The 16337-nt window shown below is 31.4% G+C and overlaps 1 protein-coding gene across 1 annotated transcript in view; it reads right to left on the bottom strand.

Moving 5' to 3' along the window:
* Positions 1-16337, bottom strand: part of LOC148274150 (uncharacterized) — a 111299-nt gene that overhangs the window by 67920 nt on the left and 27042 nt on the right. Inside the window, exon 2 of the mRNA XM_088237556.1 lies at positions 14-151. Within this exon, the coding sequence (XP_088093682.1) occupies positions 14-151 (138 nt within the window). The remainder of the gene's footprint in view (positions 1-13; positions 152-16337) is intronic.

The raw sequence follows: 16337 nt of genomic DNA, 5'->3' as shown, positions 1-16337 counted from the left end.
ATAAATATGTTACCTGGTCCTTCTCCATCGTATGTGAAGTCCTTAATAAATAATGTCCTTCCATCTACAGCGTACACATGACCCGAAACTCCGTGGTGGAGTTCAGAAAGCTTTCCTAAGGATTTGCCATAGTAAGCGCCTTGTGCTGATCCTGTGAAAAAGAAAAAAAAACATTTAAATTCTCCATACTGTATATTAGACAGACATTACAAGATTTAACTCATTAAATTAATAATACAACTTATTGTTTTTGACTCTTATGCCTTAACTGTACGAAAAAAAAGTCAGTATTAAGTAATAAAATTATAAACAAATGAAATCTATATTGGTTACCCAAATACCTCGTAATAACCCTTTCTTTTTCAAGGATACTTTTAGACTCAGAAGTATGCATTAGAATATATAAGTGTCTTCAAACTTAAAAGATGTGACACTTTTATAACAACAGTTATGTCATATTTATGTTACGCGGTATTCGTGTCATTGGGACAGTATTTACCGAAATGTGCAAATTACGCATTCCATTATTGTCTTCAAAACAATATTGTTTATTCAAAGTCGCTTTACTGCGCGTGATGCGTGTGATATGACTTTGGCTTGTAATAAATGTAATTGTACGGTCAAACATTTATTTATTTTATTTATTTAAAACATTGTGCATACATTTATTAGGCACAGAGACACAGTTTATAGCGACACAATCAGGAACTACCTATGCCTGTGAACTTGTCCCAACTCGCTATAAAATCCGTGTTGAGTCAAGTCACTTGTAACGCATTAACAACCATACATATATACATACACGAGTATATTCGCATATACATTTTCATATTATTTGATTTAAATTATTAATTAACAATTCTTGATGGAATTCCATTGTCATGATGTAATAACTTATATTTACATATAAGTTATTAATTTAAAGAAGTCTGTCAGTCTGAAAGTGCCCATTAAATGGTGAAAGTGCTAATCGGTCAAACAAATAAGTGGAAGTGTACCAAGTGTTTTTTCAATTAATAACTTATTAAAAATAAGTTATTACATCATGTTTATATTATATTTTATACATAGATATTAAGTTTATGCATATCATTATACTTTATACATTATACCACTTATTACAATTTACATTTATAAATACATATTGGTCGTTCACCAGTTATTCCACATTCTATCGAAGCAATCCATTTCCGTTTGAGCAAACCAATCACCCAAACTTAGTTTTTTTATTGCCATTTGTTTTATGTTTGAATACACTTTTATTAATTAAACGTATCCTTCAAAACTAAGGAATTAAATTTTTTTATATGTATGTTATGCAAAACAAATCTGCCAGATTTATGCACAGTTTAATTTTTAAATTTAAAAAAAAAAAAATATTTGTTAATAAAAAATAAAAATACAATATTACAGCTAAATACAATTTTTTACATTTATCAAATACGTATATTTACATTAACGTTTCCCATTACGTAAAATAAATAAACAATTCTTGTGTACATAATGGGGAGTGACGTCTTACAATAGTTCATTTTATTTTAAATGATATTTTTTTTAGGATAATATAAAAAAATGACAAAAAACTTGAGTTTTGAAAAGGATTTTAACTCCTTTGTCACCTGATCCAGTAAATTAAGAGTCCTTTGACCTACCACAGAAAAATGCCTCTGAGCCAAAGTTGTTTTACTTTTTGTTACGTAGAATTTCACGTTAAAGGAATATCTTTCTTTTATTTATTTATTATATATATACGGCCTAAGCCAATTACAACAGTTACATGAAGAAACATAAATGCAAGAAACTGTACAAAAAGAACATAAAACTATTAAGCAAAGACAAACAAGGGCAAAACAATAATAGTATACAGTTTATTAAAAAAAACGAAAGACCAAAAACTTTGAGCTAAACCATGCCAATCCAACTTCATCCCACACTGTTTAGTCGCGAAGAGATCTACAAAAAGCCGGAAGATCTATCCTAAAAATTTCCAAGTCGTGTGATGAATTGACTTATCTACACATTCTGGACATTGGGGCATAAAAACCAAAGTTGCTCTTAGAAGATTTTATAAATAGCAGATTTTGACTTCTGGTGACGCGGTTGGGAACATGAAAAGAAATTGATCGCAACAGAGATGGGACATCACTTAAAGCATTAAGTATTTTGAAAATGCATATAAGATCCATTTCAGTTCTACGTCTCTCCAATGAAGACAGATTAAGAGATTGCTCTATTTCAAAATAAGAATAATTACCCCTTTGTAATCCGAGCAACCATGCCACTTTTCTTAAAAAACGGTGTTGGACAGACTCGATATGGTCAATATGAGTCCTGTAGAATGGAGACCAAATAGGAGAAGCGTATTCTATTATTTCTTTGTGTTTTTTGTTTACTAGCGGTCCAAAAGTTGATCGCACATGACTTAAAAGAAATGTGTCTAATTGAAAGGACTTTGGCCTCTTTGAACGATAAATCAGATGAAAAATTAGGAGGATATCTATATATTATTTTCAGTATTGTTTTTTGGGTTATCATGAGCGGTCTGTAGATTGCCTGAACACAACCACCCCATCCTAGTATACCACATGTTTCCACCGATTGGAAGAGTGAAAAATACACCGCATACATTATATGAATATCACGTCTTTAGTGATAAATACTTCCAGATTAGTTCTTATCTACTTACAAATATAGTTTAAAGGGAACGGCCTTTTGTTCTAAGGGAAAATGAAAGCAAGTAAATAAAATTATAATTATTGAATGATTCTGTGTTTATTATGTAGAACTCCATATTTAAACTTATAATATCATAAATCAAACACAAATTTGAGTCTACGGAGCACATTATTTTATTTTTTCAAATATAAAAATAAAAATTTCGTGATAATTGTTTCGCCTTGTAAGGGCATTTTCAAACGAATGTGAAGATTAGATGGATTGAATGATAAGGACATTCAATTCATCTTATAAATGCCCTAACAAGGCGAAACAATTGTCACGAAATTTTTGTTTTCATATTTTTTATATTTGTAAAAATAAAATAAAGTGTTCAGTAGATTCAAATCAGTGTTTGATTTCTAATAAAATAATTTTAAAATTATATTTTTTAAGACTTAGTTCCGAATTCTAATATGAAGTTAAAATTTATCTTCAATTTTATCTACTAAATAAAATTAAGTTTTCTGTATGAAAAATATAATTTAATTTTTTTTAAAACATCTTCAATTTACTGATGAAGATACTTTGAATTTTGATACAAATAAACGCATTTTTGTACGTAAACATCGATGTTTTTTTTATTTTTTATAAAGGAGTTGCTTATTTTTTGCCTTGCTTATTAAGTACCAGGCTTGTATAACTGCAAAAGATATGTTCCTCCTAATTTTTTTAATAAAGTGTGAGGATTTGGTGGTGGAAACTCGTACAGGAGAAGCCGGACAGGCATCAACAGATCTTCCTAAAAAGATCTTCCTATTTTTATTTATTTCAACAATCACCTTTACTATTTTTACTATGTATGATATTACCTCATGCGATAAGTCCTTATGACTTATTACCGTCGTTTAACTATCGATGTTAGTTTATACCGTCTTGATATGTACCTACTGATGAAGATAAAGTTTGTTATCGCTAGAGATGTAAGGCCGGTAGTATAACATTGGTAGTTTATTGTAAGAAACGTATTTTACTGTATAATATGGTAGATATATAGACCGTATAATACCGTATAATACGGTAGTTTTTGGTAGTATTTGTAGAAATTTTTTTTCTAAATAGAATGGCTATATAATCACTTGATTAGAAATATTTGATTATAAGACCTGTATTCTACCATTGGTAATTTATAGTAAGAAATTATACATGTGTAAAAAACCGTATAATACGTTTGAATATAGTATTTTTCTATAGTTTTCATAGAAAACATATTATTATTTAAATGGCCGTTTAATCACTTTGTTAGTGATATTTCATTATTTTCGTCCATAGCGCACTGCCTCATGTCAGCCCACAGGGCACTGTTTAATATTTTTATTTTTTCACCCTTCTCACGTAAAATTTCCGTAAAGATGCCGTACTGTCACGAAACATGAAATTATTCATTAATAAACTACTTAAGAAGACGGCGAGAGGCTCAAAATATAATCAAAATAATCACAGTAAAAAAGTATTTATTTTATCAAAATATTTATCATTTTTTACCTCAAAAATAAACTACCAAAACTACGTTAGGAAACGGTACACTACCGGTGTACTACTGGGCGATTTGGTAGACTACGGTATTTTTACAACTCTAGTTATCGCGGCCCAAAAAAACAGGTTACGCGGCATTGCAGTACTACCGACGATGTGTCAATAATTAAAAAAAAATACGTAAAAAAAAAAATACAAAAAACATAAATTAAAGAATGTATTATAAATGAATGCCTTGACACAAGTTGTGCCTAGTGAGGTGTTCATATAGAAAAAAAAGTTTTAAGTCAAACATATTTACGTTTACTTTTATTGCAATGTATCTTTTTTTTTTTTATATGGGAGTTGCTTTATTATTTACCTTGCTTATAATATACAAGGTTTATATTTCAAAATGTGGATTTTTCTGCTATTAAATATCTTAAAATTTATCTAAATTATTGGGATCAGGAGGGATATATTAAAGTGGGCTAATCAGGAACTTCTCAGCATTTGCTCACGTCTAGAGGAAACCACTTAAAACTCTTCAGGAGAAGCCGGCCTGTTGGCAGTAGTCAACAGGCCTTCCGTTCCACTAGAGCAATGCAATGTATCTGTGTATATTCATGTTGAACAAAAAATACAATAAAATAAATAAACTTAAAAATCACAGTTACTTTCGTTGCATAATGAAAGATGAAGATTAAAATATGTTTCGTAAGTTAACTGGTGTAAAAGGTCATAAGTGAATGACTCTTACAGTGTGCGTTCAGATGTGTGGGACACAAATTATCTAACCATAATAAAATTTTCATCCTTCAAGCTGTTTACAATAAAATAACAATCAAATTCAATAATAGATTAGAAGACATTTTCTTCCCGGATCAAACCAGAATTCCGGGCGAGTTTTTTTGTCTTGACGGCTAGGCTGTTTTATAAGAATAGATAATCATCAATTTTTCATCAAAGGTTTATAAAATACTGTCCAGTAAAAAATATATATTTTTGCTAATTATTAGAAGCATAAGATATATTTTTAAATTTTTAATTTTTAATTCCCGCAAAAACTATCATTCCTTCGGTCACGCCCCTAATACGTCACGATTCATGTTTATTTGTTCCTAGCCATTGAATTTTGTTTAGAACATTATCAAAAATCTTTACATCACAACTTCTTTTTTTCTTTTTCTACGAACGTATTTTTATTGAATTTCTTTTTTACATTTATGGGTGAAAACTTTTCTCCACAGTATCCATATTGATTTCAAAAATACAATTTATTATTCTAAATGTATTTTATGCAATTTGATCGGTATTCGTATTTATATTTATTTATTTATATTTGGATAATTTATATAGCGCCGTTTTTGTGAAAATCACCTCAAGGGCGTATGTGATATTTTCCTTTTGCCCGAATCCACACAATATCGTAAAATTATGGTGGATTATCAGAATAATAATTATCTAGAGAAGTCCTTAAGCTCTATTGCATAAAACAAAAGCGTTCCAAATTTTCGGCGTGGTTTTGGTTTACAAACGTAAATCGGACGATTTCGGTTAGCATTTGCAACGTACTTACGGCCCGTTGTATTGCTGTAATATGTATCTAACTTCGTAGTCAATAATCATAGAATGGTTTTTCTCCAAATGGGCGACTCTATTTGATTAAGGGTAGATTTAGATTTGACAATGACTACAGTAGAAGTCAGAGAATGGGTAAAATTGTAAATAAATAATTTTGTAGGGGGTTGGCCCAACAACTGAGGACAGAACTCGAGAAATTGATGGCCCAGTATTTCATGATGGCTCTACACCTTGCTTTTAGGCTTTTTATTTTTTTTTTATTGGAGTTGCTTAATGTTTGCCTCGCTTATTATGTATAAGGCATATAATATACTGCAAAATATATGTTTCTTCTATCGACTTTGGCTATAGTCTAAAGGTCCGGTAGGATAATCGGCTGTGAACTTGTTAACTCTTGTGTGGCTGTGGTTTAGCACGAGTCTACATAGTTTACAAGACTTGATATATCTCTCCTTATTTACTCAAATTATGATGTGGTAATTTTTGTAGTCTTCAAATGAACTTTTTCTTGTCAAATTTTGGAAGGAAAACTTGTTTAAATATGCTGGATTATAATACAAAAATATTTATCTTTACTATGCAAATAATAAATATACGAATAAAAGTGATGCCAAGACCACAATAAATCTGTTTTACTGTATAAAAAAGAGCACGAAAATAGAACTTGAAACAAGGAAGACAGAGACGTTGTTCTGTGGCCAGTCTTTGCGTGAAAGAGACAAACACAAAAGTAGAAATTTGTTCAATCCGTCGGTTATTGGCAGTAAGTGAGAGTGCACACTAGTTATATGACCTACGTGTTTTTTTTATTTTTATGAATTATGAAATTTACAATACAAGTGTCCAAATTTTAGAATATTCTGTCTTTTGCTTGAGGTAACGCGATGTTACATAACCGCATATAAATGAATTTTGTTGCACCGCCATTTGAGATTTAAGGAACTTCTCCGCATTTGCTTAAGGAAATCATAAAACACTCATTCAGGAAAAGCTGAACTATTGACAGACATCAACAGACCTTCTTTTCCTCTTTGATAGTGTTCGGCACTTTACGTTCTTAAATGAATTAATGAAAAATTTCCGAAAACGATCCAGGATCCAACTATTTACATACAAAATACACGAGAAAAACTGTTTTCTCGTGCCACGAGAGTGGCTGAAAATAACACGCCAGGAATCGAATAACGTTATAGAAAATTTCGGCCTACAGAAATATCGAGAGAATTAAAAAAATATATATCACGTCGCTTATTAGCACGTCGATAGTTATTTGTGATAGAGCTACTGAGAGTTCCCCCATCTCACTTTAAGTACAATAAGCGAACACGCTAACGACTACATTACGAGGCGGAATAATTTCCCCCCGATTTTTCTGATTTTGATCCAAGACACACCATGGTCTCACTACTATAATTGTTAAGTACTGAATTTATATTTTTTAGACTGGCAATTCATATAAGATTGTAAATATCCCGTTACTACCCAAATCCTTCCAATTTCAAATTCTTGTGCTTCTACCATCCTGTGAGCAAGTCACATGTAAAAAGTTGTCTCTCTGATAAATCTTTATCATATACTGCGTCAGCATATTTCATACAAAGTGAAGCTAGTGTTGTTAAGACAGGCTAAATTATACAATTCATCATCATCTACACGATACTGGTATCTGCGCTACAGCAAAAGTGAAGTGCTCCATATAAGAAACTATCGGAAGAACTTTAAAAGTGAGTAACAATTTCCATACAGTCCACTAAATTCTAATTCTCTCTGTTATCAGTGTACGTGTACAATGCCTGAAAGGCATTGTGCTGACATATAATAATATTTCACTACTTTGATATTTAAAACTTATTTCTAATAAATGATACTAGACCAAATGAATAACGGTTAATTCAATTTCTGTATTACAAAATATTTTGATGTCGATGTTTGTAGTCGTCTTGATTAATCGCTTGCGCCTGGTTATGTTTTGTATATCTTATGTAGTAATCTGTGTCGGTGGTTTATATTTAAATGAATAAACGGGGATACGCAGATGTATCGATGTTCGAGTGAAAGTAGTTTTCCATAGAAAAAAAGCGAAAGCTACGTAGCATAATTAGTCGCGTTTTGTTTCTGAAGATTTAATATAATTCGAAAATTTTAATATTGTTATTTTTGTGCGTGGGTACAGCAAATTGCCGAAACAACCTTTAGCACGATGCGTGCTGTCTGGAACTCTAGTTTACACTCAGTCAAAACGAAATGCCAATTATTTAACTCTTGTATAATGCCAGTGCTCTTACCTGTAAATGGGTGCGAATCGTGCACCTTACCAAAACTCATAAGACCAAACTTCTAAGTTTTGGGAGTGATTTTTTATTCATACTTTGTTGTTGACAGTAATATTTTGTACATCTTATAAAAAAATTGTCTTTTGTTTAGTTTTGACTAGTAGTTTGTTCTATAATTTTAGTCTCTGACAGTCTCGATTGTCCTTGTCTCGTTTTGAAATGTTGTATGTGATATTCTGATATTTTTGTATTACGTCCATGTTTATTACATTATTTTTCAAGTCTTAGTTCTTTGTCTACAATGATATCAGTGGCCAACTTATGAATAACTTTTAAAGATTCTAGTTGAAAAAGTGCATAAAAATTGAATTGTTTAAATTTTTTAAAGAGTTCTTTAGTTGGTATCAGATAAGGTAGGTAATTTACTAGCTTCAATATTTTATTTTGCTGTCGTTGTAGTCTATTTATGTCATTTTGGTTTTGCGTTCCCCATAGTTGTTGCATATAACATATTTTCGATTTGACATAGACTTCATACATATTTTTTTTTCCGGTTTTGGAACAAAGTTTTAGATTTTTGAAAAATACTCTATAATGTTGCTATTTTGATAATTGCATTATTAATGTGAGTTGTCCATATCAACGGTCTGTCTTTTGTAAGTCCTAATGTAATTTACCAAAAATGTATAATATGCTCATATTAAATTTTAAAAATCAAAAAAAAAATTCTGGCTAAACAGAAAGACGTCTGCTGAGAATCTGGCTTTTAAAATGTGGTTTTTTACATTGTAATTTTTTTATGTTTTCCTTTTTTATTTGGCAATTTTTTATTTTTTATATTTGATGTACATATTTTCTTTTTTTTCCATTGTAATAAGAGATTTTATATTTTTATAGAGGTGAATATTATGTGTATATATTAGAACTTAACTATTAGCACCTGCTGACGAACTGCATTTTACGCAGTTCAGTAGGACTTGATAATTTATATGTTATTTTTTGTATGCTTTTGATAAATATTAAAAAAAAAATATTAAGATGTTCAATTTCAATAAGTCGTTTTTCGTTTGTGTAAGCATCTGTTTTATGATTTTTTTTTCTAGATTCAAAACGGATAATATCGCTTTTTTTCATTAAGTGTAAGTAAGTTTGTGTTTGTTCATTTAATCAACATAGTTAGGTCTTCGTTTATGTCATTGTTCAATATAAGGTATAAGATAGTACGATTTCATAACTAACGCTGATGTCTGAAAACGGACAAAACGGAAGCTTCTAGAAAGCCTCAACCCAAGTAGCCTCTTATTCACACCTGCGAGCTCCCGCCGTCCCGGAAGGCTGTCGATGACGATCGTTCGGCTTTATTTTGTGAAACAAAGGGACTCGGAATTGACACGGTAAGAGGCAAGAGCGCTGACTGGCAATGGCGTCTCCTGTAGGCGTCTGGTGATGTACACGTGCCCCACTTAGTAGCAAACGTCGAAAAGAAGAAAAAGAGTTATTACGGTTTCTCCGTCGATTTTCATTTTCCACGTCACAACTCATTATCACCTTTCCTGTTCGCACCGAATGATACACTAATCGCAGCGTATTTTGATCATTTTATTTTATTTACATGACAGAAAAATTTCTTGCTAAAAACCAAAAGCTTTTCTGCGCATTTGTCGATCTGCAAAAAGCGTTTGAAACAGTTGACAGAGAAAAAATATGGAAGGTGTTATCGGAGTACGGAGTAAGCGGAAATCTAACACGTGCTATTGCTTCTCTGTATAAAGACAGCACAGCATGTGTTAGGGTAAATGGATCATACACATCGTGGTTTGACATTCATAAAGGAGTGAAGCAGGGATGTGTTATGTCACCATGGCTGTTCAACGTGTATATCGATAACTGCATGAAAAAACTGAAAGGCTTAAGAATGGGAGCAAAAATGCGTGATTTAAAAGTCAATTGTCTTTTGTATGCTGACGATGCTGTACTCCTTGCTAATAACAAAGAGGAACTGCAATTCTTGGTAACAAAGGTCTACGATGTATGCAAGAGAAGCGATTTGCTGATGAATGTCGATAAATCGAATGTGATGGTTTTTGAAAGAAATGAAAGTATGACTAAATGTGAAATCACTGTGAATGGAGTTATACTAAAACAAGTAAAGGAATTTGTGTATCTGGGAAGTATGTTCACTAGGGATGGAATGACTGGGAAAGATATTGAAAGGAGGGTGAGTGCCGGGAACAGAGTGAACGGTGCACTTAAATCGACCTTGGCAAATAAATGCTTGTCACAAGAGGCAAAATTGGCAGTTCACAACGGAGTCCTGGTCCCATCACTGATGTATGGGAGCGAAGTATGGACTTGGAAAAACAGGGATGAAAGTAAGCTGAATGCTGTCGAAATGCGATCTCTCAGGCGAATGTGTGGTAAAGCTATGTACGATAGATGCACAAATGTTGAGATCCGTACATTATGTAAGGCTGAGACAAGCATTATCGACAAAATCAAGAAAGGAGCTCTGCGCTGGTTTGGACATGTAGAACGAATGGACAGCGAGAGAACGGCTAAGAATATTTACAATGCGAATGTTGATGGATGCAGAAATAGAGGAAGACCGAGAAAGACATGGCATGACCAAATCCAACAAATACTTAAAGATGGACATGTCAAAAGTCGGAATAATCGGCGCGCGTGCATGAGAAGATGTATGAATGTAGAGGAAGTGAGATCTGTATGCAAAGATAGAGTGTTGTGGCGTTCTATCCTCTCTGCCTACCCTTACGGGGAAACGGCGTGATGGTTTGTTTGTTTGTTTGTTATTTTATTTATTCATGTTTCATTAAGTTTGTTCAGTGGTCGGCCAACTCATTAGTCAAAAGAGCCAAAGATCAGCATTGCGACGATTAAGATTTCTTTTCAGAGTTGAATTTCTTTTGGTCAAACTGTTTCCTCTTCAAAGCCAACAAACCTTATTATGCAGGAAAGATCTCCGTATTTATTCTGTGTTTTTGAGTAAACATTCTTTAAATTAGCGATGTTAAGAAGATTTAACGACAATTGTGTTGACAATCTTGATCACTAAATCCATGACATTAGAAAATTTTCGCCTCTCGATGAATGATGTAATGGTAAACAAGCATCTCGTGATTAATTGTCGTGAAAATAAAAAAAAACCGTTCTCACTTCGGTCATAATTTTAGCTCCATATGTCAAAATTGAAATAATTTCATCAAGTTTAATATGATGCTTCTCCATGCATTCAATTAGTGTACTTGCAATATCCTTAAAAATTTCAAATGCATTAGTCCTAGAAGTTTTTCTATAGAACCAGTACACAAAATAATTTGAACAAAAAGTGTAACTTGCGCTGAGCTGCACTCTAGTGGCTAAAGAGCCGCATGCGGCTCGCAAACCGCGGTTTGCCGACCACTAGGTTAGTGTACATCATTTTAAGAACTAGTATCATCTTTTAATAACATTTCAATTATTATCAAAATTTCTCCAGAACGTATTTTTTAAATAAATTTTAAATATTTCAATTTAGGAAACTCATTGTGCAGCTTTAATCCCTTATGCAATGAGCTTTTAGACTCTGTTTTTTTCTCAGTGGTAGTCTTTTCTTTTTTTATCACTAGTTTCCCATGTTGGTTAAATTTGAATATATTTTCAATTTTATTTATCCCTTTAATTATTTTATGTATTAGAATTTCTAATTCATATTTTATTTGCTGTTTTTTTGCTGTGAGCAAACATGATACATTTACTTGTTAAATTAAAATAAGGCGATTAGACTTACGTTCCTGGTTCCTTTCCACGAATAATGAAATATATATAAAGCCATCTTTTCTTTTTATTTTTTTATTTAATTAATGTATTGCATATATACATATACATATTTAATACCAGAAAATCCATATAAAACTAATAAATAGAAAATTAATACGGAGCCTTTTCTGATTAGGATAGTCTCCATCTAATATGATTCAGCCGGTTCTAAAATCGAGTTTTTTTATATTTTAAAGCATGAGTAGTTATATATTAATAAATATAAAAATAAGAACAAAAAAACTAAAACTACCTAATTATAAATGCACAGCTAATCAAATATAGGAAATTAAAAATCTTAATTTTATAAATATAAAGTATATTATATATGCATGAATACATAATGTTACATAAACATAAATAATATAGTTTAATATTTCATAAAAAAACAAATACAAAATATTGTAAATCATAAGAATATAAATAATATGTGTGCCAATTATATAAAATAATACGTTTATTAATATACATATATTTTTTTTTAAAACCTATCGTGACACTATTTATTACTAATACACTTTGAATCAATATTTCATGTCGACCTTCGCGGGATCGAAATCGGGACCTCGAGCATGGTAGGCGAACTTGTCGAACATTATCATCATTATCTGATAATTACCTTAGACAGCGTCAACATAGACTGTTTCTTATTCCAATATACAGGACCAACCTGCCAATGGTTATGCCTGTTGGAAGGGCTATCTCTATGTTGAACAATATCACTTTGGACATTAACATTTTTCACGTCTCTGAGGGAGTTTTTCGTTACAAGATTCTCTTATTTTTTTAACATTTTATTCTTTGGATATTATGTATCCTAATGTGTTTTTTTTAATATAAACCTAATTTTACCTAATTATTTCTATATGTATGAATTAAGATATTTTATTTTGTAATGTACATATATATGAATAAATAAATGATAAATTAAATTAAATTTACATTACTCTACGAGGCACAGTAATCTCCACTCAATTCCTTTATTCAGGATTTTTATCTGACAGTTACTGTCATTCTTAATCCGCCCGGACACAGTTGCATTCTAATATAAAAGAAGTGCTAAGTTATATGGTTACTTATATTTACTTTCAATAGTTAAAATCACTTTAGATTACTTTTATCTCACCGAGAATCGAACCCAGAATTCTTATGCGGGAGTAGAAATCAAATATCGCCATTTCATTGAAAATATATAATACTTGTTTTTAAATGCGTCATACTTATAAAAGTAGAAAATCGAATAAATTTTGGGAAATACCGAATAAAAGATAAGCAAAAGTAAAAATGCATATCAAATTGATTAGTTGTTTTGTACGTTACAAGAATTTCTAAAGACGAAATGAAAATAAAACGTGAATCCAATTGATTATTTATTATTGGTGAGAAACAATTGCATTTGAGGTCACGGATTTACTTCCCGATTCGATCAACATGAAATAATGAATACTTTTTATTTAGAATTTGTGGAAGTTTGTCACTAAACAATTTATTTATTTATTTTTATTAATCTTTATGTACAAAGAACAAGTACTTTGGAGGACTTGTTGCTAAAAGCAATAGTTTTAGCCAACCAAAAAACTAACTGGTCGAAAGAAGAGAGAGTGAAAAATTTGTACTAAAAAACGAAATATGTTTCAAACTATACATAAACAAAAAAAATTATTAATTCAAAATAACAGCTGTTTTTCAATGAGAAAATTCTTGCACATAAAACTTGAAATAAAAGTACATTTAGTTATAAAGGATGAGGAATGTGGAATCAGGTTATGAGTTTGGAAGATGAGAGAAAGAGGCACCAAGGAAAAAAAGGAATTAAAAAATATATTTTAAAAAACAGTAAAATAAAGGGAGGTCAAAGTTGTAATGATGGATTATAGAAATCAAAAAACTAGAGAAGGTGCATTTTTTATATGAAGAGGTAGCTTATTCCAAAGTCTAGCACCTTGAATAGAAAAGGAATTGCTGAAAATTTATGTGGTATGTAGGGACATTGAAATTTTAAATGTAAATATTTTGTTCGCGCTTTTCCTTACTGAATTTGGTTAGTAGAGGAAGAAATATAATCAATTCATAATGAAAAAAAAGAATTGCTTGAGTGAATCCGAAAAAAGACATTTAGTCTTTAAAACGGATTCGGGTATGTGGTGGATGCTTTAAAAGTGCTATGTCGAAGAATGGAATGGAATTTAATAATATATCTACTGGTTTTGTATTAAACGTGTCATCTGTCAAAGAAAAAATATAAAAATAACAATGTTTTTCGGTAAATAAATCTGAACATGACAGAACTAAAACTCGTTTTATGGGTCAGAAAATGGTAAAGTTTCTAGTATAATCATGCTTGTGTCACATATTGGACCGCTTTATTAACTGTTTTACTCGGAACAGTTTCTGGGATTGAAGATTGCGCGTAAGTCCTTTGTTCACAACCGTTTTTGTACCGTTAAAAGGAGGCGATGAGAAACGGGAGTCCTTGTTGACGATCCGTTTATATTGCCCATATAAAACTGTCCAAGGGACAGCGATCCGGCGTAAAAAACGGGTAAATACCCGTTGCAAAAACTAAGCGAGCGGAGTACGTAGATATTTTCGGTGCCATGACAGATAGCGAACAGATTTTTTTTTGAAGAAATTAATTGAATTTTGGTAAAATAAGTGGAAGTGTACCAAGTATTTTTTGAATTAATAACTTATATGTAATTATAAGTTATTACATCATTACAATGGGATTCCATCAAGAATTGTCAATAAATAATTTAAATGAAATAATTGTAATTTGTATTTAACAATTATTTAATATAAATTGAAAGCTTTTATTTGCAACATAAGTGTGTAAACATAATATCACAAGAATATCTGATATACATATTAGACGATTTCAGAAGACTGTTTGCGAAACGCTATTTCAACTTTTATATCTTCAGTACCAGCACGGCTGCATACTGATTGGCAGTAAAAAAATTGATCATATGAAAAATAAAGTAAATCAGCAGGAATTATAATATAACATCATCGTCAGCCGTCTCTTGTCCAATGGTGAACATAGGCCTCTCCCTTTGATCTCCATATCTCCCTATCCTGAGCCAACCGCATTCAACCACTTCCTGCAACTCGTCTTATGTCATCAGACCACCTTGTCTGAGGCCTGCCGACACTTCTCCTACCCGTTCTGGGTCGCCATTCCAGGACTTTTTTGGTCCATCTAGAGCCTGTGATTCTGGCTATATGACCAGCCCAGCTCCATTTCTGGTTGGCAGCCCTATGGACCACATCGGTCACCTTTGTTCTCGCTCTAATCCATGTATGTGTTTTTCTGTCTCTCAACGAAATACCCAGCATTCTCCTCTCCATGGCTCTCTGTGTCACTGATAATTTGTGAAAAAATTTTTTCGTGAACACAAAAGTTTCACAGCCATATGTCAGTACAGGGAGAACACAAGCATCAAAAAGTTTCTTCTTTAAGTAATGTGAATACTTCAGAAATTTTAGGATATATGAGAGCTTACCAAAGGTTTACCAATATCACATATAATGTAGATATAAAGCTAAATTAGTTTTTTTTTAGAATAGTATTGAAATATTTGATTACATATTTTATTTGAATGTATATTCTTTTGGTTAGCAACTCAAAACAACAACAAAAGTCCGTTAGTCCACAATCCTACCATGGGATCACAACCCCGGTTGACGTTGTAATTATAAATGTTGTTTTTGACCGGGTTGTGGTCAGTGATAGTATTGTGGACTCACTGGCCAAAGGACCGAGGTTCAAATCCCACTCTACCTCAACTCGATTTCCAGAAGTTATTTACGACTTTTAAGAAATGGTCAAAAAAAATATTTGTGTAAATAATAAGAACTTAAGTATTTCTCTTTTTAATAAAATAAAAAAATAAATGTTTTACCTTTAATACATTATTTAGTGATATTCGATTAATTGTTCTTGAACTTTGCAACAATGGTGATTGGACTCATAAAGGTAACAAACCAAAATCAGTGATCGAACATCCCATTTCCAAGACAAACAAAAACGATTTTTTCCGAGTTCCTTAGCTTTGTAAGGCTACTAAATACAGGGGTCTAAATATATTTTTTAAAAAGAAAAAAATATGTTTCGATTGTACTTTAGTTAATCTGTAATCCCACACCTAAGAACAAGAGGTTTTCTCTTTTCTGGTGGAGTATTTCATTTAAATATTTTTTTACACTTGTGCTTTTTGCTTTATTTATTCTTTTTTTTTCACATAATAAACAATGATAAATGATAAAAATAATGTGACTTAACTGGGGTTACTCGTGCCGAAGACACTTAACAATATACTTTTTTTTAATTTTTACATGTGAGAACATACCAAAAAGACTTTTAAAAAAGAAATATACAGAGATAATTATCAAAATGTTCAAACAATTATATTTACTACGTATTTATGTTTATATTTAATTTATGTAGAAAGCGTTCAAAAAATAAAAAAAATCATTTTAAATAAATAAACA

The sequence above is a fragment of the Micrasema longulum genome, unplaced genomic scaffold, assembly GCF_059751315.1.
Source record: "Micrasema longulum isolate JH-2025_06_02 unplaced genomic scaffold, ASM5975131v1 h1tg001739l, whole genome shotgun sequence".
NCBI lineage: Eukaryota > Metazoa > Arthropoda > Insecta > Trichoptera > Brachycentridae > Micrasema > Micrasema longulum.
This window is presented reverse-complemented; position numbering and strand designations above follow the sequence as displayed.